The sequence below is a fragment of the Eptesicus fuscus genome, chromosome 16 (assembly GCF_027574615.1).
Source record: "Eptesicus fuscus isolate TK198812 chromosome 16, DD_ASM_mEF_20220401, whole genome shotgun sequence".
In the NCBI taxonomy this organism is placed as follows: Eukaryota; Metazoa; Chordata; class Mammalia; order Chiroptera; family Vespertilionidae; genus Eptesicus; species Eptesicus fuscus.
This window is the reverse complement of record NC_072488.1, coordinates 296299-317750: the sequence shown is the minus strand read 5'-3', so window position 1 is coordinate 317750 and position 21452 is coordinate 296299. Positions and strand designations below refer to the sequence as shown.

Below are 21452 nucleotides of genomic sequence, written 5' to 3'. Positions count from 1 at the left end.
GCTGCTCCCCACGTGTCCGGGGCCAGAGGGGGGTTCCCAGCGAGGCCTCCTGGGCTCCCCGTCTTCGTGGGAAGAAATTAAACTCGAATGTCAGTTTCTCCAGCGAGTGGGCTGGTCCGGGCGCTGGGCGGCGGCGGCGGCGGCTGGGAGCTGGCCCGGCCCGGCTGTTGGACTGCCGTCAGGCGGGTCCTGGGCCTCGCCGAGCCCCGCGGTGGTGTCACCCGGACCCTGAGGTTGGGCAGGTGCGTCTCGGCTCCTTCCGCCTGCGCCTGCCGGTGAATCCGCTTCGTTGATCTCGGCAAACGCCCGCGTGGAGTCAGCAGGGCCCCCTCGGTCATTTCCCTCTGTGCAGAGGCCCTCGGCCCCTGGTGGTGCGCACAGCACACCCGTCAGGGCTCAGCTGGACGCGCAGCCCCGGGTCCCCGCTCCGTCCGGCGACCTCCGGCTCCCGGCTCCCCGGACGCACAGCCCTCCCTCCCGGCTGTGCCCCGAAGCTGTGCTCCCCTCGCTCATTTCAGCCTCGGGGATCCTGCGCCGTGGGCCGGGGGACGGGGCCTTGGAAACGGGGTTCGCGCGGGCGGCCAGCTTCCTGGGCGTTTCGGGCAGGAGAGGAGCGCTCTCCTCCAAAAGCCGGCGTTCCCACTCACTTCCGGGGCGGTTTTCAGTCCTCCCCCGAGGATGTTTTTACTGACTTTAGAGAGAGAAGGGGAGAGGGGAGGAGAGACAGAAACGTCGATCGAGCGCCTCCGCTCTGTGCCCCCACCGGGCATCGAACCCGCAACCTGGACGCGTGCCCTGCCCGGGACAGGACGGCACTCCAGCCAGCTGAGCCGCAGCAGCTGGGACGGAGGAAAGGTTTAAACAGCCAAGTGTGGGGAAGAGCAAGGAGCAGTTCGAACAAAGGGAGCCCGCGGCCACGAGGAACGCTTTTCCCGTCCTCCTCGCCTGTGGGCGCCGGCGGGAAATTTAACTGCAGCTGCTGTTCAGTCAGCCCCAGGAGTTCCCGCCAGACCCACGCGGGGTGCGGCCCACGCCCTGGGCGGCCACTGCCCCTGGGGTCCTACGCTGACCCGCGGCGACCCGATGGTGCCTGGTTGGCTGGTCCTGGGGAGAGGCGAGCCCTCCGTCCGTCCGTCCGTCGGTCCGTCCGTGTCACGGGGCTGCCTCCCCCCACAGCCCCCCACAGCGGCAGAGCTGGGCAGCGGGAGAAGCCACAGCATCACACGTGGCTCTGGGAGAACACATTTGCTGAGACTGTTTCCCGTGGCTCCCGTGGCTGGGGCCCAGGCTCTGTGGCCCTCGGTCCCTGCCCTCCAGGCTGTCGGGGGGCGAGAGGCGTGGCGGGGGGGGGCGGGCGGAGAAGGCTCGGTGCTCCAGCTGCGGGGGGAGGGGCTCACGCCCCTCTGCTCAGAGGGCTGGGCGCCGGCGCCGTGCAGCCTCCGGAGCGGGTAGAGCAGCTCCTGGCGTCGGCCGGCCAGGGTGGACCAGGGCCTGATGACCAGTCCCTCCAGGCCCTCGAGCTTCCTCTGCTCAAGGCCCCGCTGCCCTCCCGGCCCCGTCACTGCCCCTCGGTCCTGGCCCCGTGGCCGCTCGGTTCAGCGCCTACTGTGCGCTCAGCACAGACCGCCGGGTGGTGTCAGGTGAAAGCCGGGCTCCCTCCCGACAGGAACGCTGTTCTTTGTGGATAAAGGCGCGTGCGTGCCCCACGGGTGGGCCGGTCACCGGTGGCGCCGCGGCAGCCTCGGGACCCTGACCCCGTCCTGGCCGCGCCTCCTGAGCCCGCTGCTGAGGCGTTTCTCTGGGGCGCGGGCAGGCGGGGTCTGGGAGTCACAGACATGGCGGGTGAGGCTGTGAGGCAGGGCCTTCGTCCTGGGGCCGGGAGCCGCCCGGGAAGCAGGAAGCAGCTGTGTTCCCGAGGTTCCCACGCGGGATGCGGCCTGCATGTCGGGCCGATTGCCCAGGAGCTGAGCGCAGCAAGGACCCGTCCTGCCGCTTACCTCACAGCGGGCTTTCACATCTGCACGCTGAACATGCTCACGGCAGGAACATGCAGAACAGGGTTAAACACACCAAAGAAGGTGCATTCTCATCGTTAACGAAACTGACCCTGTGGTCAGATGCGCACACGCGTGCCGTGTGGACGCTCACGGGCACAGGAGGGAGCGTGTCTCAGCGTCTGCCTGTCCGTCTCTGTCACACCCAGTGCTCATCCGGGATCGCGTGTCCACCGCGGTGCCGGCACCTGCGTTCCTGTCTGTCCTCCCTCCTGTCCTCTGCTGTCACCCATCCGTCTCCTACCTGTGTGTCCATCACCATCACCTACCAGCCGTCTGTCCTCTGTCTGCCCATCACCGTCACCTACCAGCCGTCTGTCCTCTGTCTGTCCATCACCGTCACCTACCAGCCGTCTGTCCTCTGTCTGTCCATCACCGTCACCTACCAGCCGTCTGTCCTCTGTCTACCCATCGCCGTCACCTACCAGCCGTCTGTCCTCTGTCTGTCCATCACCGTCACCTACCAGCGTCTGTCCTCTGTCTGCCCATCACCGTCACCTACCAGCCGTCTGTCCTCTGTCTGTCCATCACCGTCACCTACCAGCCGTCTGTCCTCTGTCTGTCCATCACCGTCACCTACCAGCCGTCTGTCCTCTGTCTGTCCATCACCGTCACCTACCAGCCGTCTGCCCTGTCTGTCCATCACCGTCACCTACCAGCCGTCTGTCCTCTGTCTGCCCATCACCGTCACCTACCAGCGTCTGTCCTCTGTCTGTCCATCACCGTCACCTACCAGCCGTCTGTCCTCTGTCCATCACCGTCACCTACCAGCGTCTGTCCTCTGTCCATCACCGTCACCTAGCAGCCGTCTGTCCTCTGTCTGTCCATCACCGTCACCTACCAGCCGTCTGTCCTCTGTCTGTCCATCACCGTCACCTATCAGCCGTCTGTCCTCTGTCTGTCCATCACCATCACCTACCAGCCGTCTGTCCTCTGTCTGTCCATCACCGTCACCTACCAGACGTCTGTCCTCTGTCTGTCCATCACCGTCACCTACCAGCCGTCTGTCCTCTCTCTGTCCATCACCGTCACCTACCAGCCGTCTGTCCTCTGTCTGCCCATCACTGTCACCTACCAGCCGTCTGTCCTCTGTCTGTCCATCACCGTCACCTAGCAGCCGTCTGTCCATCACCGTCACCTACCAGCTGTCTGCCCTCTGTCTGTCCATCACTGTCACCTACCAGCCGTCTGTCCTCTGTCTGTTCATCACCGTCACCTATCAGCCATCTGTCCTCTGTCTGCCCATCACTGTCACCTATCAGCCGTCTGTCCTCTGTCCATCACCGTCACCGATCTGTTTCCTGTCTGTCTTCTATCTGGCGTCAGTCCATCTCTGTCTCAGCCTCTGGGTGTGACTGGCTCTGGGCCTGGCCCGGGTGCAGGTGTGAAGCCGGCGACGCGTGGCCTGGCCCGTGCAGTAGTTGGAGGCCTGCTCCTTCACATGACGGCCACACGGGACACGTTTGTTCGGAACCGTGTTTATTTCACCAAATTCCTAGGACGGCTCGTTTCTTAGCTTCCGCTTTCCTGCTGCTGCAGACAAGACCCCGTGCGCGGTGTGGTTGGGGTGGCCTGAGGGCCCATTTCTGTCTCCTGCCCTCAAGCCGTGTGACCGTCTGACAGGTCTGTCCGTTCGCAGAGCCGTGGGTCCCCATCGGTCTGGGCCCCCGGCTCCTGGCTCGGGGCTTCCCTGCCGCGCCCTGTGCAGGTCACGTGCCCCCCAACCCAGCCGTGGGTCCCATCTGTGGGTGTGTCTGTGAGTCCTCCCGGGCCTGGCCAGGGAGCCGCTGGGACAATGGACGCTATTGTTTTGTTCTGACCTCTTCTGGGCAGCGGGTTCCAGGGCGGGGATGTGAGCAGAGGGCGGTGGGCTGCCGGGTGCAATGGGTGTGGGGTGCCGTGGCGGGTGGAGGGCCGTGAGGGCTGGACTGCCGTGTGGTGTGGGGTGCAGGGTGCTATGGGTTGTGGACTGCCATGGGGGGGTGAGGTGCAGTGGGCTGTTGGCCGTGGGGTGTGGGGTGTGGGGTGCGGTGGGCTGTGGGTGCAGTGGGGTGTGGGGTGTGGTGGGGTGTGGGGGACAGTGGGGTGTGGGGGACAGTGGGGTGCGGGTGCAGTGGGCTGTGGGGGGTGTGGGCTGCGGGTCTCGGGGTGCAGGGTTGGCCATGAGCTCACAGGGCACGGCCGTCTGACTGAGCGCTGACGGTCATGGGAGCAAATACTTGACATAAACAGGAAACAGCAGCGTCCTCAGTGCCTCTCAGAAGCGGGTCCCACAGACCAGGCCCCCCCCCCCCCGCCCGTGTGGGAAGCGCCTGACTTGCCTCTGAGGCCCCCTCTGCAGCCGGGACGGGCCGCCTCCCTTCTCTCAGGCGCCCAACCCACAGGCTGCTGGTCCTTCTTCAGGGCCCGGTGGGATCCGGTCTCCGTGAATCACGGGGGTGCGGGGGGGGGGGGGGGGAAAAGGGGGGGTGTTTGCCATCGCTGGGAGCTCTCAGATTAGCATTTCCTCCTTCTGCGGGAGCAGCACCGGCCCAGCCTCACGCAGGCGGGTGAGGGGCCGGGCCGGGCGTGGGGCCGGGCGGGTGTGTTTCCCGGCTCCCGGGAACCAGGAACTGGCTGTGGCTTCTCCTCTCGCTTCCTGGAGGAAAGGCCGTGATTGGCCGGCCTTCCTGCGAGGCCGTGTTCCTGAGAGCCTGCCGCCCGCCCAGCGGCACTTTAACTTTTAAAAATAGCAGCCGCAGCGGTGCAGTTAGTCATCATTGTTCCTTATTCAGACCTGGGGGATGTTTGTGTTGGCATGGCAACAGGAAACCAAATATTAATCCTGAGCCTTTGTCTTCTTGTGTTTGTTTTCCCTTGTTAGGTCAGAGGCTGTGTTATCCCATCTACCTGCCCATCCACCCTGGGGTTCCGTCACCCCCCACCCACCCACCTGCCCATCCGCCCACCCATCCATCCACTCATCTACCCTTTGATCCATAACCACCCATCCATTCACACATCCTTTCTTTCATCCCATCATTCATGCATCTATTCATTCATCCATCTATGGCCACTCCACCCATCCCTCCACCCTCCCATCCACCCATCCTGCCCACCTCAGTGTCATCTCTGTCCCTCCCGGGGCCCGTGTGGAGCGGGAGCCTGTGCTGTTAGACAGCAGACCTTGCGGCCGGGAGTCTCGCTGGCGGGTGTGGGGGTGGGGGTGAGGTGGGGTGAGGTGGGGGCCGGTGGGGTGAGGTGGGGTGAGGTGGGGTGAGGTGGGGGCCGGTGGGGTGAGGTGGGGGCCGGTGGGGTGGGGTGGGGGCCGGTGGGGTGAGGTGGGGGCCGGTGGGGTGAGGTGGGGTGAGGTGGGGGCCGGTGGGGTGAGGTGGGGTGAGGTGGGGGCCGGTGGGGTGAGGTGGGGTGAGGTGGGGGCCGGTGGGGTGAGGTGGGGTGAGGTGGGGGCCGGTGGGGTGAGGTGGGGGCCGGTGGGGTGAGGTGGGGTGAGGTGGGGGCCGGTGGGGTGAGGTGGGGTGAGGTGGGGGCCGGTGGGGTGAGGTGGGGTGAGGTGGGGGCCGGTGGGGTGGGGGCCGGTGGGGTGAGGTGGGGTGAGGTGGGGGCCGGTGGGGTGAGGTGGGGGCCGGTGGGGTGGGGTGGGGGCCGGTGGGGTGAGGTGGGGGCCGGTGGGGTGAGGTGGGGTGAGGTGGGGGCCGGTGGGGTGAGGTGGGGTGAGGTGGGGGCCGGTGGGGTGAGGTGGGGTGAGGTGGGGGCCGGTGGGGTGAGGTGGGGTGAGGTGGGGGCCGGTGGGGTGAGGTGGGGGCCGGTGGGGTGAGGTGGGGTGAGGTGGGGGCCGGTGGGGTGAGGTGGGGTGAGGTGGGGGCCGGTGGGGTGAGGTGGGGTGAGGTGGGGGCCGGTGGGGTGAGTTGGGGTGAGGTGGGGGCCGGTGGGGTGAGGTGGGGGCCGGTGGGGTGAGGTGGGGGCCGGTGGGGTGAGGTGGGGGCCGGTGGGGTGAGGTGGGGGCCGGTGGTGTGAGGTGGGGGCCGGTGGGGTGAGGTGGGGGCCGGTGGGGTGAGGTGGGGGCCGATGGGGTGAGGTGGGGGCCGGTGGGGTGAGGTGGGGTGAGGTGGGGGCCGGTGGGGTGAGGTGGGGGCCGGTGGGGTGAGGTGGGGTGAGGTGGGGGCCGGTGGGGTGAGGTGGGGTGGGGGCCGGTGGGGTGAGGTGGGGTGAGGTGGGGTGAGGTGGGGGCCGTGGGCCTGTCCGTCCCTGTGCTGCCTGCCCTCCTCACAGGCCAGCACTGGGGCCGGGAGCCTCGCTGGGGTTGGAGGAGATGCTCCCCAGTGACCGGAGCCCCTTTCCTCCCGACGCGGCCGCGAGGGCGGTGACGCCGAAGGCCCGTCCTCCTCCCGCGTCTCAGAAGCGCCTTCTCCTCGGAGGCTCCGGGACCCTGAGTCCACCGGCCCTTCCCACCGGCTCCCGAGAGAGGACGCGGGCGGGAGTCTCCCCCAGGTCCTCCCTCGCGGCACCTGGAGGCGCCCTGTCGTAGGTTCCCGCTGTCTCCTCGGAGAGGAACTGCGAGGCCACCGGTCAGCGGTCCAGCACCCAGCGCGGAGCCGGGGGAGCCAGGCCGGCGAGGCCAGAGAAGGAACCACCTGCGTTACCACGGAGAGGCCAGCTGGCTGGTGTGGCTCAGTGGGTAGAGCGCCGCCTGTGGACGGAGGGTCCTGGGTTCCATTCTGGTCCGGGGCACGGACCTCCGTCGCAGGCTCCTCCCCAGCCCTGGTCGGCCGTGCGGGCGGTTCTCTCTGTCTGTCCCCCTCCCTTCCATTCCCTCTAAAACCGTCAACGGGAAGGACCCTCTGGTGAGATCGGCCACAATAAAACGAACGGAGCGAGGAGGTCCCGGTCGGGCCCCTCCCAGAGGGCGGCCGTGGCGAGGCCCACGGTGACTCTCCCCGCGGCCTCTCCCAGCGTCCCCTCCGCGCGCGGCCTGGGAGCGCCCGGAGCGTGTGGATGCTCGGGCCACACGCTCACCGGACCGGACCGCGCAGGGAGCCTGCGTGCGGCCTCGCAGACTCAGAGACCTAAGCAGCTGCCAAGGCGGCCTGAGATGCACACCTTTTAGCTAAACGCGGTTTATGGAGGGAGGGCCGTCCCGCGCGAGGCCGCCATCTTCCCCGACAAGGTCAGTCTTCCCCTCCAGGCCTGTCTGTGTCTCCTGCGTCTCAGACCACACGCCTTTGGAAGGTCAGGGGACGCCCCTTTTTCCAGACGCTCCGGGCACGGTCGGTGGGCGTGGGCGGAGACCGCCGCCCTCTCTCTGTCTCTGTCATCCTGTTCATTGTTGGCTGAGTAACAGAAGGACGTGTCTATCATTTTACTTCGTCCAATCCCAGAGGTTCCCTCTGCGTCCTCCCGCCTCCCTCCTCCATCTCCCCTGGATTTCAGGGACCCCACTAAAACGAGGTACCGAGCTGCCGGTGTCTGGAGCTCTATCCTAACTCGCGGAGACCCCGCTTCCCGGCGATGGTCGATGGTGCGGCTCAAACACACACACGGAGTTCCTCACGGGTGGGGATGGCTCTTGGACGAGCCGATCGCCGGCCACACCCCTCTGTGCGTGACAGTGTCCGACCGGCGGGCGCTCCCCGAGCTCCGGCTGCTCCCCACTCGCCGGCAGCTTGGCCTGCCTCCCCTCCTCCTGGAACTGGCCCACGTGTCGGACTCCTGGGCCGGATCCCTCCGTCCCTTGGGCATCTATTTGGTGTCAGTATTTGTTGATTCTGTTTGATGACCCATTTCCTCCGGAATCAAACACGAGGATTTGGGGCCTTTGGAGAGACAATAAACAGCATCAGCCGGGACTCAGCCCTGGGCTGGGCTTGTGTGCAGGAATGTGCCGGCCGGGCCGGGGCCGGGGCCTGGACGCCTGCCCAGTGGGGGAACGTGATTTATCCCTCCCTCCATGTCGCTGGACGCCAGGGCATGCTCGGCCCCTCGGTTAACCCGTTCCGTGCAAATTACAGTCTTTGTTACACCAACTCGTCAACACCCCCGCATGCCTGGGTGTCTGCGACGGTGAATTTAGTGCCGACGTCGCTGGGCCCCAGTCCCCAGATGCTTGGTCAGATGTTATTGTAGAGGTTTCTGAGAAGGTGGTTTGGGGGGAGGGGGGACCTCCACGTGGAAATCAGTCCTTTGAGTCAAGCAGGTGAGCGTCCACGGGTGGGTCTCATCCATTTGGGCGAAGGGCTCAGAACAAGCCCGGCCTCCGTGTGCAGGGAGGACTGGGCCTTCAGAACCTCCGTGTGCAGGGAGGATGGGCCTTCAGAACCTCCGTGTGCAGGGAGGATGGGCCTTCAGAACCCCCGTGTGCAGGGAGGATGGGCCTTCAGAACCTCCGTGTGCAGGGAGGATGGGCCTTCAGAACCCCCGTGTGCAGGGAGGATGGGCCTTCAGAACCCCCGTGTGCAGGGAAGATGGGCCTTCAGAACCTCCGTGTGCAGGGAGGATGGGCCTTCAGAACCTCCGTGTGCAGGGAGGACTGGGCCTTCAGAACCCCCGTGTGCAGGGAGGATGGGCCTTCAGAACCTCCGTGTGCAGGGAGGATGGGCCTTCAGAACCTCCGTGTGCAGGGAGGATGGGCCTTCAGAACCTCCGTGTGCAGGGAGGATGGGCCTTCAGAACCCCCGTGTGCAGGGAGGATGGGCCTTCAGAACCTCCGTGTGCAGGGAGGACTGGGCCTTCAGAACCCCCATGTACAGGGAGGATGGGCCTTCAGAACCTCCGTGTGCAGGGAGGACTGGGCCTTCAGAACCCCCGTGTGCAGGGAGGATGGGCCTTCAGAACCTCCGTGTGCAGGGAGGATGGGCCTTCAGAACCTCCGTGTGCAGGGAGGATGGGCCTTCAGAACCCCCGTGTGCAGGGAGGATGGGCCTTCAGAACCCCCGTGTGCAGGGAGGATGGGCCTTCAGAACCTCCGTGTGCAGGGAGGATGGGTCTTCAGAACCTCCGTGTGCAGGGAGGACTGGGCCTTAGAACCTTCGGACTCAGCAGCTCTCCCTGCGTCTCCAGTCCACAGGCCAGTGAGCCGGTCCTTAAAGGAAGTCCGTCGATCGTATTGGTCTCCCTCCCTCCAGGCACAGCCGTTGGGTCTGGTGGGTTGGACCAAGGGCAGCCAGCCCACGTGTGGCTGGCCGGCCACTCACGGTCAGCTCCCCCTCCCCCCTCCCCGCCTCTGTCCAGGGATCTGTAACCAGGAAGGTGCAGGGAGCGAGCGCGGCCTAGACTCTGATTTCCACACTGATTTCCAAAAATAGCCGCAGGGTTGCATCTGAAGTTGTAACGTGTTCATCTCATCTGACATCCTGCCAAAGTGTCACCTTCCCCAGTCCTGTGCGCACGCGTGTGCGTGTGCGTGTGGTTTTGTGTGAGTCAGGGTCCATAGGGTTTTAAAATCTGCTGCTCTCTCCCCATTTTATTTTATTTATTTAAAAAGATCACAGGTCACAGGTCCTAGGATTCCTCACTTCCTGATCTGGGTGCCGTCCTGTATGCGGGTTCTGGCCTGAGATGCAGGGGGGTCAGCTTTGTGGGTGCTGCCCTGCGCCCCCGGATCGGTGGCTGCCGGGGCCTCCGTTCTGCTCTTTGTAGGGAGGGTCTGATGGACTCTGGGTCCCTCCCTGAGGCGCCCGCCCGCCCGCCCTCGGGCACATGGCTCTGTCACTGCCGGTCACTGGGTCGGCCTGACCCGTGGGCCCGGTTTCCTGGGAGTCCCCGCCCCTCCCCCACACACACACAGGAGACTGCCTTTTGGGGATTTCCCTTGTCAACAGTGCGGCCACCAAGTCCGCGTTCACCCACTGGGCCGATCCAGCGGCCGCTGGGCCGATTGGGGAGCCGCTGGGCCGATCGTCTCCAGCGGGCGTTCGCTGCGCCCCCGGGGGTGGCGTGAGGCTTTGTGTGTGTACAGCGCCCTCGGCCCTCGGCCTTGCTGATGTGGTCACCGGGCTGGAATCCGGCCGAGGCCCTGGAATCCGACGGCCCGGCTGACGGCCTGCGAACGGCCCAGCCTCGGGATGAGAACGAAGGGCCTTGAGCGCGTGCAGCTGTGGTGTGGGCCCGGCAGACGACCCACGGGGCAGCTGGTGTCAGCCCGCCAGGCCCCTGTCAGCTCTGCCCCCCGCCCCGTCTCCTCCGTGGGTGACGCAGGAGGACGCTCCTGCTCGGGTTTGCAGGGAAAGGCCCTGTTAGTCAGGTGGCCCGGCCGGCGTGGCTCAGTGGCTGAGCTTCGACCTGGGAACCAGGAGGGCACAGGCCCGGGTTGCAGGCTCGATCCCCAGTGGGGGGCCTGCAGGTGGCAGCGGATCCGTGATTCTCTCTCATCATGGATGTTTCTCTCTCTCCCTCTCCCTGCCTCTCTGAAATCAATAAAAGTATTTTTTTTTAAATACCAGATCCGCCTGTCACTTCCCTGAGCCTCCTCGGACCGCTCTGGCCGAGGGGACCATGCGGACGTGACCAGGGTCGTGGGGAGCCCCGGCCGGTGCGGAGGACGGAGGCCCTTCGATAGGACAGGAGCCCGCCGGGCTGCTCAGGTGGGAGGCCAGGGCCCAGCTGTGTGTCCGCAGCCTCGGCCCAGCACCAGGGCTGCCCCGCCTCCTACCTGGCTGTTCACATGCGGCCTGTGGCCTCCAGACGCTGGCGCGGGACTGGGGACCGGGGACTGGGGACTGGGGACCGTCAGGGAATCGACGAGGCCTGGCCTGTGGGGCCGCACATCCATCCTGGGGCCTGCGCCGTGGGCATCTCCGTGGGCAGCGCCGTGGGAAGTGCCGTGGGCTGTGCCATGGGCTGTGCCGTGGCCACAGGCTCTGACCCGCCCGGGCACCTGCTGTTTCTCATTGGACGAGGCCGCTGTGCTGCACCGACACACGCGGTGGGAAGAGCGGTTTCATGCGTGTCGGTGCCGTGGGCTCTGCTCCTGCCTGTGTGTCCCCGAGACCAGGGGCCTCCGTCCCTGTGTCCTCGGATCGCCCTGCACAGGGGCCTCTGGACGGAGGACACTCGTTGGGAAAAGTCTGGTTCGACCCCGGGGCCCCTTTTTGCCCGGAAGCAGGAAAGTGCTGACGTGGTGTTTGAGCCGCCGTGGAAGGCCCGTGGGTTTCCCCAGAGGGTCCATGTGCCTGGAGCAGCGGCCGATGTTCATGCGGAGGCGGGGGTGAGGGGGCGCGTCACGGGACGGCTCCCGTGGCCTGGAACGTGGAGCCTCTGAAACTTACCGTCGGGGAACGGGTGACCCCCCAGGACGGGGGGAAGCTCGGTGCCCGCCAGCACCCGGCGCCTCCCTCTGCTCCCTCATGCAGGCGCTGGGCCGGGCCACCGGTGGCCGCTCCCGGTTTATCTGGCCCTCGAGCTCCGTCTGCATCAGACATTTTCTTTCTTTATATATATTTTTATTGATGTCAGAGAGGAAAGGAGAGGGAGAGAGAGAGAGACACATCAGTGATGAGAGAGAATCCCTGATGGGCTGCCTCCTGCACGAGTCCACAACCCGGGCCTGTGCCCTGACCAGGAATCAAACTGTGACCTCCTGGTTCACAGGTCGGCGCTCAGCCACTGAGCCACACTGGCCGGGCCAGTCCATTTTCAAAGGGTTGGAGATGAGGACTGTTTCCTGAGGGCGTAGCTGTCTGAGCCGCACTCACCCGCTAACCCTGCCGAGCCGCTGTCGGCAGAGGTGTGGCTGTGACCGAATCTGGTGGCAGCCACGGAGACCCTCCTGCCAGCTTGGGGACAGGCTGGCCGCTGTCTGGGCGCGGGGGGTGGAGCTGGAAGGAGTAGCAGATGGACCCCACTCTGCTTGGAGGAGCAGCGGGACCCCTGGGGTCATGAGGGGAGACGACGCCAGAACAGGGGGCAGTTCATCGCAGGTGCCAGGCCGCGCCTCGTCCCACAGCCCGTGTGGGATCCTGGGTGACGGTACACGGGCAGGAAGCTCAGCCGCTGCGTGGGCCGGGGCGTCTCTGCATGACCCAGGGGGACCCCGTTTGGGCCCTGGGTTCACACAGACAAGGGGTTCACTCCTGGTTTTGCCTTGACCATCCGGCCCTGTCCATCCATCCCTGTCCGTCCATCCCTGTCCACCCATCCCTGTCCGTCCATCCCTGTCCACCCATCCCTGTCCGTCCATCCCTGTCCATCCATCCCTGTCCGTCCATCCCTGTCCGTCCATCCCTGTCCGTCCAGCCCTGTCCGTCCAGCCCTGTCCCTCCATCCCTGTCCGTCCATCCCTGTCCGTCTGGCCCTGTCCGTCCATCCCTGTCCGTCCATCCCTGTCCGTCCGGCCCTGTCCGTCCATCCCTGTCCGTCCATCCCTGTCCGTCCATCCCTGTCCGTCTGGCCCTGTCCGTCCATCCCTGTCCCTCCATCCCTGTCCGTCCAGCCCTGTCCGTCCAGCCCTGTCCCTCCATCCCTGTCCGTCCATCCCTGTCCATCCATCTCTGTCCGTCCATCCCTGTCCGTCCAGCCCTGTCCGTCCAGCCCTGTCCCTCCATCCCTGTCCACCCATCCCTGTCCGTCCAGCCCTGTCCACCCATCCCTGTCCCTCCATCCCTGTCCGTCCATCCCTGTCCATCCATCCCTGTCCGTCCATCCCTGTCCATCCATCCCTGTCCACCCATCCCTGTCCATCCATCCCTGTCCGTCCATCCCTGTCCACCCATCCCTGTCCGTCCATCCCTGTCCGTCCATCCCTGTCCCTCCATCCCTGTCCGTCCATCCCTGTCCGTCCATCCCTGTCCGTCCGGCCCTGTCCATCCATCCCTGTCCGTCCATCCCTGTCCACCCATCCCTGTCCGTCCAGCCCTGTCCACGCATCCCTGTCCCTCCATCCCTGTCCACCCATCCCTGTCCCTCCATCCCTGTCCGTCCATCCCTGTCCACCCATCCCTGTCCGTCCAGCCCTGTCCGTCCATCCCTGTCCCTCCATCCCTGTCCGTCCATCCCTGTCCCTCCGGCCCTGTCCGTCCATCCCTGTCCGTCCATCCCTGTCCATCCGGCCCTGTCCATCCATCCCTGTCCCTCCATCCCTGTCCGTCCAGCCCTGTCCATCCGGCCCTGTCCGTCCGGCCCTGTCCGTCCATCCCTGTCCATCCGGCCCTGTCCCTCCATCCCTGTCCCTCCATCCCTGTCCGTCCAGCCCTGTCCGTCCGACCCTGTCCGTCCATCCCTGTCCGTCCATCCCTGTCCATCCGGCCCTGTCCATCCATCCCTGTCCCTCCATCCCTGTCCGTCCATCCCTGTCCATCCGGCCCTGTCCGTCCGGCCCTGTCCGTCCATCCCTGTCCATCCGGCCCTGTCCCTCCATCCCTGTCCCTCCATCCCTGTCCGTCCATCCCTGTCCGTCTGGCCCTGTCCGTCCATCCCTGTCCGTCCATCCCTGTCCGTCGGCCCTGTCCATCCATCCCTGTCCGTCCATCCCTGTCCGTCCATCCCTGTCCGTCCATCCCTGTCCATCCGGCCCTGTCCCTCCATCCCTGTCCATCCATCCCTGTCCGTCCGACCCTGTCCGTCCATCCCTGTCCCTCCAGCCCTGTCCGTCCATCCCTGTCCATCCGGCCCTGTCCCTCCATCCCTGTCCATCCATCCCTGTCCGTCCGACCCTGTCCGTCCATCCCTGTCCGTCCATCCCTGTCCATCCGGCCCTGTCCGTCCATCCCTGTCCATCCGGCCCTGTCCGTCCATCCCTGTCCGTCCGGCCCTGTCCGTCCATCCCTGTCCATCCGGCCTGTCTGGGTACCACTTCCTGAGAGAGGGCACAGGTGGGGAGCCCGGTCCCTGAGGCTCCTCGCCGGCAGCCACCCTGTGCCCCCCTGGTTCCCGATGTCACTGGAAGAAGCAGTGCGTGGGTAGGTGTCCAGCGTGTGGCCTCGTCGTTACGGGTCGTTAGCGAGCCGGGGAAGGAGCTTTCGTGGCAGCTCCTCGGCTGTGACACCCAAGACCTCACTCTGCCGCCCTTCTCGCGGTGCCCGGAGCGGCACCGACCCCTCTGCACCCGGTGGGCCCGGGCCACCTCCTGCCCCGACGCTGGCGGCTCCGCCTTGAAAGGGAGAGCGTAGCTCGTGGCTGAGGCGGATCCTGGGAAGATGGCCTCGTGCGTGATCACAGCTGGACCTGCCCGTGTCCCCCAGGGCCCCGGCGGCTGCTGGGTGGGGCTGCTGGCCGCATCCGGGGTGACGTGGAGGGGCCGTCATCGTCCCCTGTGCCCGTCGGCCAGGCCTCTGGCGGAGACCCGTGCTCCTCCGCGGACCCTGCTTCCTGCTGCTTTGCTGACCTGCACTTCATGTTGTTTTAATTTGAGAAACTTGGATGAAGCAGGCGTGTGGCTGCCCCACGTGGGGTGATACATGCCTAAGCGTCAGCCATCCTGGCGCAGACCAGGGTCCCCAAAGACCAGGGCAGGAGGGCGTGCTGAGACCGGCGGGCGGAGTTCGCTGCCTCTGCGATTCCCCTGCAAGTCCTGCTGCTTCCGATGGGGGGCAGGGAGCAGCCACACGGGGCCCCCCAGTCCTCACGGGGCCCCCCAGTCCTCACGGCACCCCCCAGTCCTCACGGGGCCCCCAGACTACAAAGGCAAAGTGTGAGGAAAAGGACTGAGAACGGAGATGAGACCTGAGACCCGCTGTTGGCCTGGAGTCCGACCCCCGACACAGCCCTGGAGTCCGAGCCCCGACACAGCCCTGGAGTCTGAGCCCCGACACAGACCCGGCCCGGAGGAGCCGCAGGGCTCTGGTCCCAGGACAGCGGCTCGTCCCGGTTGCTGCTCCCCCGCCTGTCGTGGGAACGGGGCGCGCTATGAAGCGTCGTGTCTGCGGACAAACCGTTCTGAGTCGTATCGCGGGGAGATGCGTGAACGCGCGCCCCTCCAGGAAGAGGCCAGAGCCATGGCCTCCGTGAAAGCCGCCCGTGGCAGGCTCAGCTGGGTGAACGTGGCCACCGTGGCCACGGCGCCTCCGTCCCGCTGCGGCCGTGTGTGATAACTGAACCTTCGCCCAGCCGTGTGGTTGTGAAAGGAGGACAGAGGCCAGCGCCCCGGCGAGGGGGCGGGAACTCGGATCCCTGCGTCGTCTCACTCCCTCACGGCCACCGTCCGGCCTGCAGTGAATGGTGGTTTTGACGTGGAGTCGGAACCTGAGCTTGGACGCTTCGTCCAAACGCCACGCCTCTTCCCAGCCTTTTTATTTTTTTGTTTTTTTTCGGGGGGCTTTTGCTCTCTCAGGATGTTGCAATGACGGAAGCGTGAACACAAGTCGCCCCGAGAGAGCCCCCTGCCATGTAGCCCCCGCCCGGCTTTTTAACTAAAATAGCACTGGCCAGGTTCTGGGTTTGGTTGTTGTTGTTTTTAATATATATATATTTTATATTGATTTCAGAGAGGGAAGGGAGAGAGAGGGAAACATCAATGATGCGAGAATCATTGATCGGCTGCCTCGGGCAGGCCCCCTGGGAATGGAGCCTGCAACCTGGGCCTGTGCCCTGACCCAGAACCGAGCCGTGACCTCCTGGTTCGTAGGTCGACGCACAACCCCTGAGCCACGCCGGCCAGGCCAGATTCTGGTTTGGAGACTGGCCTGGGAATCTGGCTCAGGGCCCGGGGAGGCTGCAGGCTGTGGGCGCCCAGCGGGCTGCGGGCTCCCTCCCCCGCCCTCCCTGCAGGTCAGCAGCTGTGCTGGAGGGACGCGTCCAGGGAACTAATCCCGCCAGCACGGAGCCAGCGCGCCGGCCGCTCCACCGGGTCTGCGGCCCAGGCCGCCCCTTTCCGGTCGGCCGCGTGCAGAGGGGCGACAGCAGCCAGGTTCCTGGTCTTGCCCGAGTAGGTTCCTCCTCACTGGTTCCTGTCCCCCCTCCAGGCTTCCCCCCAACACCAGCCCCCTGATGCACCCCAGCCTCTCCCCCCAGCACCGCCCCTGCCCCGCGTTTCCGTGGTAACTACCCGGCCAGAGAAGGTGGAGTGGGCCATGGCCTTCACCGTGGCCTTGCCCTAAAATGGTGGTTTCTGGGCGTCCTGAGGGACTTGCTGTGCGGCCGGGGCCTCTCGGAGCCGCTGCTGCTGCGTCCAGACGTGGTCGCCCGTCCGTCCGCCTGCGAGGCCCGGCGCTGGGTCCTCCCGCCCACGGCACCGCGGGTGTTGGCCGAGAGCTCCGTGGTTCCCGGGGCCTCGCACCGCTGGTTCCTCTGCACCGAGTGTCACCACCGTCGTCGGCGCTTTGCGGGTTAGGGGCCTGCCTTTGGGGTGATGGCCTCCCCAGCTCAGGCGGAAAGGGACACGGGGCTCCCGGGCTCCCGGGCTCCGCCCGCGCTGCGGAGGAAGGTTTCTGCCGGGCGCTCTCAGTTACGCTCCGTCCACGGAGCTCGCTATCCCATTGGCGCTGTCCTGGAGCTTTCTGGAATCAGACTCAACCCCCGGCCTCCTCACGGCCCGCTCCTCGGAGGGACGCCTCAGAGCTCTCGCTGGCTGTTGGCCGAGGTGGGCGGGAGGTGAGCGGGAGCACGGCTGGGGCCTCCCTGTCCCCACACTCGGCCCCGAGCCCCTCGGCCCCTGGAGAGGGGCACTGGGGCGGGGGACAGGCTGGGGAGCGTTTCCGAAATGCTTGTCAGTTACTGCGTTCAGGGCAGTTTCTTTCCCGTTAGTGTTATTGCTGGAAGTGGTTATTAGGTTGTAAAATAGCGATTCCATTGTTCGTGCTGAGCCAGGCCCTGTGTGGCGTGGGAAGCAGCGGCTCCCCGAGGCCTTGTTCTGTGTGTGTGTGTGTGTGGGGGGGGGGGGGTGTCTGCCCGGCACACGAGCCATCATTTTAAAAGTAAAAAAAAAAGATGGGAATTAAATTACACACTTGGTTTTATTTATTTAAAAATTTTTTTTATTGATTTCATAAAGGAAGGGAAAGGGAGAGAGAGAGAAATATCAATGATGAGAGAGAACCACCGATCGGCTGCCTCCTGCACGCCCCTCACTGGGGATCGAGCCCGCAGCCCGGGCCTGCGCCCTGACCGGGATCGAATCGTGGCCTCCTGGCTCACAGGTGGACGCTCAGCCCCGGAGCCGCGCCGCCGGCTGCACAGTTGGCTTCACAAGGAGAGGCCCGAGGGTGGCATTAACCTGTCCGTCGTGCGAAGGGGCTGAGGGTGGATGTGAGGGAGGGCAGCGGGGAGGAGCGCCGGCCGTCCGTGTCTGCTCACGCGTGTGTGCATGTGCCAACACCTCCCCTCTGTCCACACGCTCTCACACACATGCAGTCACACGGGCACACAGGGCCGCCTCCCCAGATCACTGAAGAGCAGTGGGTGTCACCTGGCTTCATCCGCAGAGATGATTAAAACGATCCCCAGCCCTGCCCCCAGAGTGTCTGATTCTGAAGATTTGGGGGCGGGGCTCAGATTCTGCTTTTCTAACACGTACCCAGGGGATGATGTTGCTGCACATCAGGGGACCCACTGAAAACACGTGCTTAGGAGAACTGTCACCGTGACGACATGAACACACATTCCTGACACTTCCTACAGGGCGGGAGCTCACTCAGGAGACAAGAAGCCCCGCACTCTGCAGTCCTGACTGTGAGTCTGGGGCTCACAGGTGGAAGGACTGTTGGTTTCCCTGTCGATGGCATCTTCAGACCCTCACCTGTCTCTCTGGGGGGGGGGGGGGGGGTCACACAGCCTCTTACCTCCTGGGGTCACAGGCACCCCGGTCCCACGGTGGGGGTCGCACGGCCTCTTACCTCCTGGGGTCACAGGCACCCGCTGTCCCACGGTGGGGGTCACACGGCCTCTTGCTTCCCGCGCTGCGCTGCCCCCAGGGGAGCTGCACAGGGTTTGTTTGAAGCCCCGGCTCTTTCCTCACCGGTAATGGGTTCGAGTGCCCGCGGGAAGGCTGCCCGTTGGGCTCTGACGTCAGTGCCTCCCCAGTGGGGCCACTCCCACGGCTCCCGATATGATACACACGCGTCTGAAGAAGACATACTTGTCAGCACAGGGATGGAGCGTGTTCCCGGGTATCATCACACCAGCAGACGGCGAGGGTGCTGGGGGTCGGGGGGCAGAGAGGGCGCCCCTTCCCCGGACCTGAACCCCCAGGGGAGCAAGTGGCCAGAGGCATGTTCCACCGAGGCCTCCGGGGCCCGTGACGCAGACACGCGTCGTAAACGGCAGCCGCGCCCGCCCATCGCACGGCGGCTACATGGGCTCAGAAATACCGCCTCCGCGAGCAGGACGCGTCCTAAGGCAAACGCATCCGTGGTTCGGACAGACGCTGCCCGCGGGCCGTGTCAGCTTCACAGACATGGGCGCATGCAGAAATGTACCGCCTCTCGGCGCTGGAGGCTGGACGCCCGAGGTCCGGGCGATGGCAGGGCTGGGCCCTCAGGCCGCGAGGAAGGCTCCGGCCCATCCCCCGGCCTCTGGTGGTCGCCGGCCATGCCTGTGTCTGGGTGCGTCTTCACGGGCAGCGCCAGGCCCCCTCTGCGAGGACGGGCGACATGGGCTGGCGCCCGCTCTGGTGACCTCATTGGGACTCGATCCGCCCGCTCAGGACTGTCTCCAAACAAGGCACCTGCTGGGCCGGGGGTGGGGCCTCGGTGAGAATCTGGGGGCCACGGCTGAACCCGGAATGGTCTCCATTGGACTGTTGGATGGGCTGGACGTGGGAGAGAGGAACTTTAATTTATCTAAGGCTGATGGAGAAGGTGGGCTTCTGTGTGTGCGAAGACGTCCATGCTGTTAAAATGTTAACTTAATTCAGGCTGGAGGAGGGGGACACAGACGTGCGGGTGCCTCTGTCGGGAGCCGGAGGGCCAGGGTCAGAGCCGCCTCGCTCGCCCGAGGGCCCTGCAAGCACCGCGTTCTGTGCGGCTGGACCAGGGCCGGCTCCGTCTGTGTCCACGTCATCGCTCCGTCCGTCCGGGCAGTTCAGGGCCTGCCTGTCCCGGGAAAGTCGACCGCTGGGCTCCAGGCACAGGAGCCGCATACCTGTTAGGACGGAACCTCCTCCAGACACCGGTTAGGAAGGGCAGGTGGAGACCGGCATCGCCTTCTCGTCCCCACTCGGCCTGAATGGGCTCCGTGGTTCCAAGACACTCACCGAGGAAGCAATGTACACAGTTAGCCACCAGCAGGGGCTCCAGCTCAGAACAGTCCTGGGGCGACCCCAAGGGGGTGCACAGGAGCCCTGAGGGGGTGCACAGGAGCCCTGAGGGGCTGCACAGGAGCCCTGAGGGGGGTGCACAGGAGCCCCGAGGGGGGGTGCACAGGAGCCCCGAGGGGGGTGCACAGGAGCCCTGGGGGGGTGCACAGGTGCAGGAGCCCTGAGGGGCTGCACAGGAGCCCTGAGGGGGGGTGCACAGGTGCAGGAGCCCTGAGGGGGTGCACAGGTGCAGGAGCCCTTGGGGGGTGCACAGGAGCCCTGAGGGGGTGCACAGGAGCCTTGAGGGGGTGCACAGGAGCCCTGAGGGGGTGCACAGGAGCCCTGAGGGGGTGCACAGGAGCCCTGAGGGGGTGCACAGGAGCCCTGAGGGGGTGCACAGGTGCACAGACCGAGCAGCTGCCGCCGAGCCTGTGTTCATTACCCCAGAACTTCGACATCAGGTTTCCAGTGGGTTAAGCGGCCAAGGCAGATGGGGCGGGGGTGGGGGGTGTTAGTGTCGTTTCATCTCCCCAGGATAATGGCTTAAACCAGGCGTCCTCAAACCGCGGCCCGCGGGCCACGTGCGGGTGTTCTTGTTTTTTAAGTTGTTTTTTTACTTCAAAATAAGATATGTGCAGTGTGCATAGGAATGTGTTCATAGTTTTTTTTAAACTATAGTCCGGCCCTCCCACGGCCTGAGGGACAGTGAACTGGCCCCCTGTTTAAAAAGTTTGAGGACCCCTGGCTTAAACTCCTGTAAGGTGACCTTGTCACCCGGCCACTCGCCCCGGGTGAGGCGGCCTCAGCGAGGAGGGCTTCATCTGAGGAGTGAGCCGCGTGGCTCCATGTCCTGAGTTTCCTAAGTGCTCGCTCACGTTTGTTTTGTTGTTTGTTTTTGGGAACCCTCACCTGCCACCGGGTGTCCCTTAGGGAGGGAGGGAAGAGAGAGAGAAACATCGATCGATTGGTTGCCTCCTGAATGTGCCGCAGCCGAGGCCAGGGATCCAACCTGCAACCCAAGTGCTCGGCTGGGAATCGAACCCGCAGCCCTCCGATGGCCCGCGCACCTCCTCACCGGGTATTTACCGAGGAGCCGCGGTGGTGGCCGCCAGCTCTCTCAATGCATCTCCTTTCCTCTCCTCAGGGACCTTCGCTTTAACCGAATCCGAGAGATCCAGCCCGGAGCCTTCAGGAGGCTGAGGAGCCTGAACACCTTGTAAGTCCCAGCCCTCCCGGGGCCAGAGGGAAACGGCGCACACCCGGGTCCTCGCACACCTGTGATCCTCGCACAACTGTGATCCTCACACTCTGGGGTCCTCGCACACCCGTGATCCTCGCACACCTGTGATCCTCGCACACCTGTGATCCTCGCACACCCGGGGTCCTCGCACACCCGTGACCCTCACACACCTGTGATCCTCCTCGCACACCTGTGATCCTCACACACCTGTGATCCTCCTCGCATACCTGTGATCCTCGCACACCTGGGGTCCTCACACATCTGTGATCCTCGCATACCTGTGATCCTCACACACCCGGGGTCCTCGCACACCCGGGGTCCTTGCACACGTGTGATCCTCGCACACCTGTGATCCTCGCACTCCCATGGCCCTTGCACACCTGTGATCTTCGCACACCCGGTCCTCACACCTCGCACACCTGCGGTCCTCACACCTGCCTTGGCCCCAGGCCCCGTGTTCCCGCGGTGGCCGCAGTCCTGTCCGAGCGGCGGCTCCTCCGAGGCTGCGGGACGTGCCTCCTGGCGCCTGGGGAGCCTGCGGTTTGAATTCTGACGGAACCTCCCTCCTTAGGCTCCTCAACAACAACCAGATCAAGAGCATCCCGGGCGGGGCCTTCGAGGACCTGGAGAACCTGAAGTACCTGTAAGTCCGCCACCAGCTCTGCCCGAAGCGTCTGTCCCTCGTGGCGGGATGTCCAGTCCGAGCTCCACGCGTCCCGCTGTGAATTCTGCACAAACGCCCACTTTAAAGAGCTCTCGTGTCAGGAGGAGACTGAAATTGGCCGGGGGGGGGGGGGGTGCCTTGTCCTGAGGATGGAGGGCTGTTAACTGTGTTTGGCTGCTAAGCCTTCAGTGCAGCGGGGTGAGTGCAATGAAGACCCGGGGCCTCGGGAAATCGCTCGGGACAGAGTCGGGCCCCACGGGGACGGGAGCGGCCGGCCTCTGGGCTGTGAAACAGGAGCGTTCAGAACGGGTGGCTTCCCGCGAGGCGCGTAAGCCC

The 21452-nt window shown here is 65.3% G+C and overlaps 1 protein-coding gene across 2 annotated transcripts in view; it reads left to right on the top strand.

The window, feature by feature from the left end:
* The window catches only part of PXDN (peroxidasin), a 59919-nt gene that overhangs the window by 6860 nt on the left and 31607 nt on the right, over window positions 1–21452 (top strand). For both annotated transcript variants that reach the window (XM_054728326.1, XM_054728325.1), the window contains exons 2-3: window positions 20357–20428; window positions 21024–21095. In XM_054728326.1, the coding sequence (XP_054584301.1) occupies window positions 20357–20428; window positions 21024–21095 (144 nt within the window). The remainder of the gene's footprint in view (window positions 1–20356; window positions 20429–21023; window positions 21096–21452) is intronic.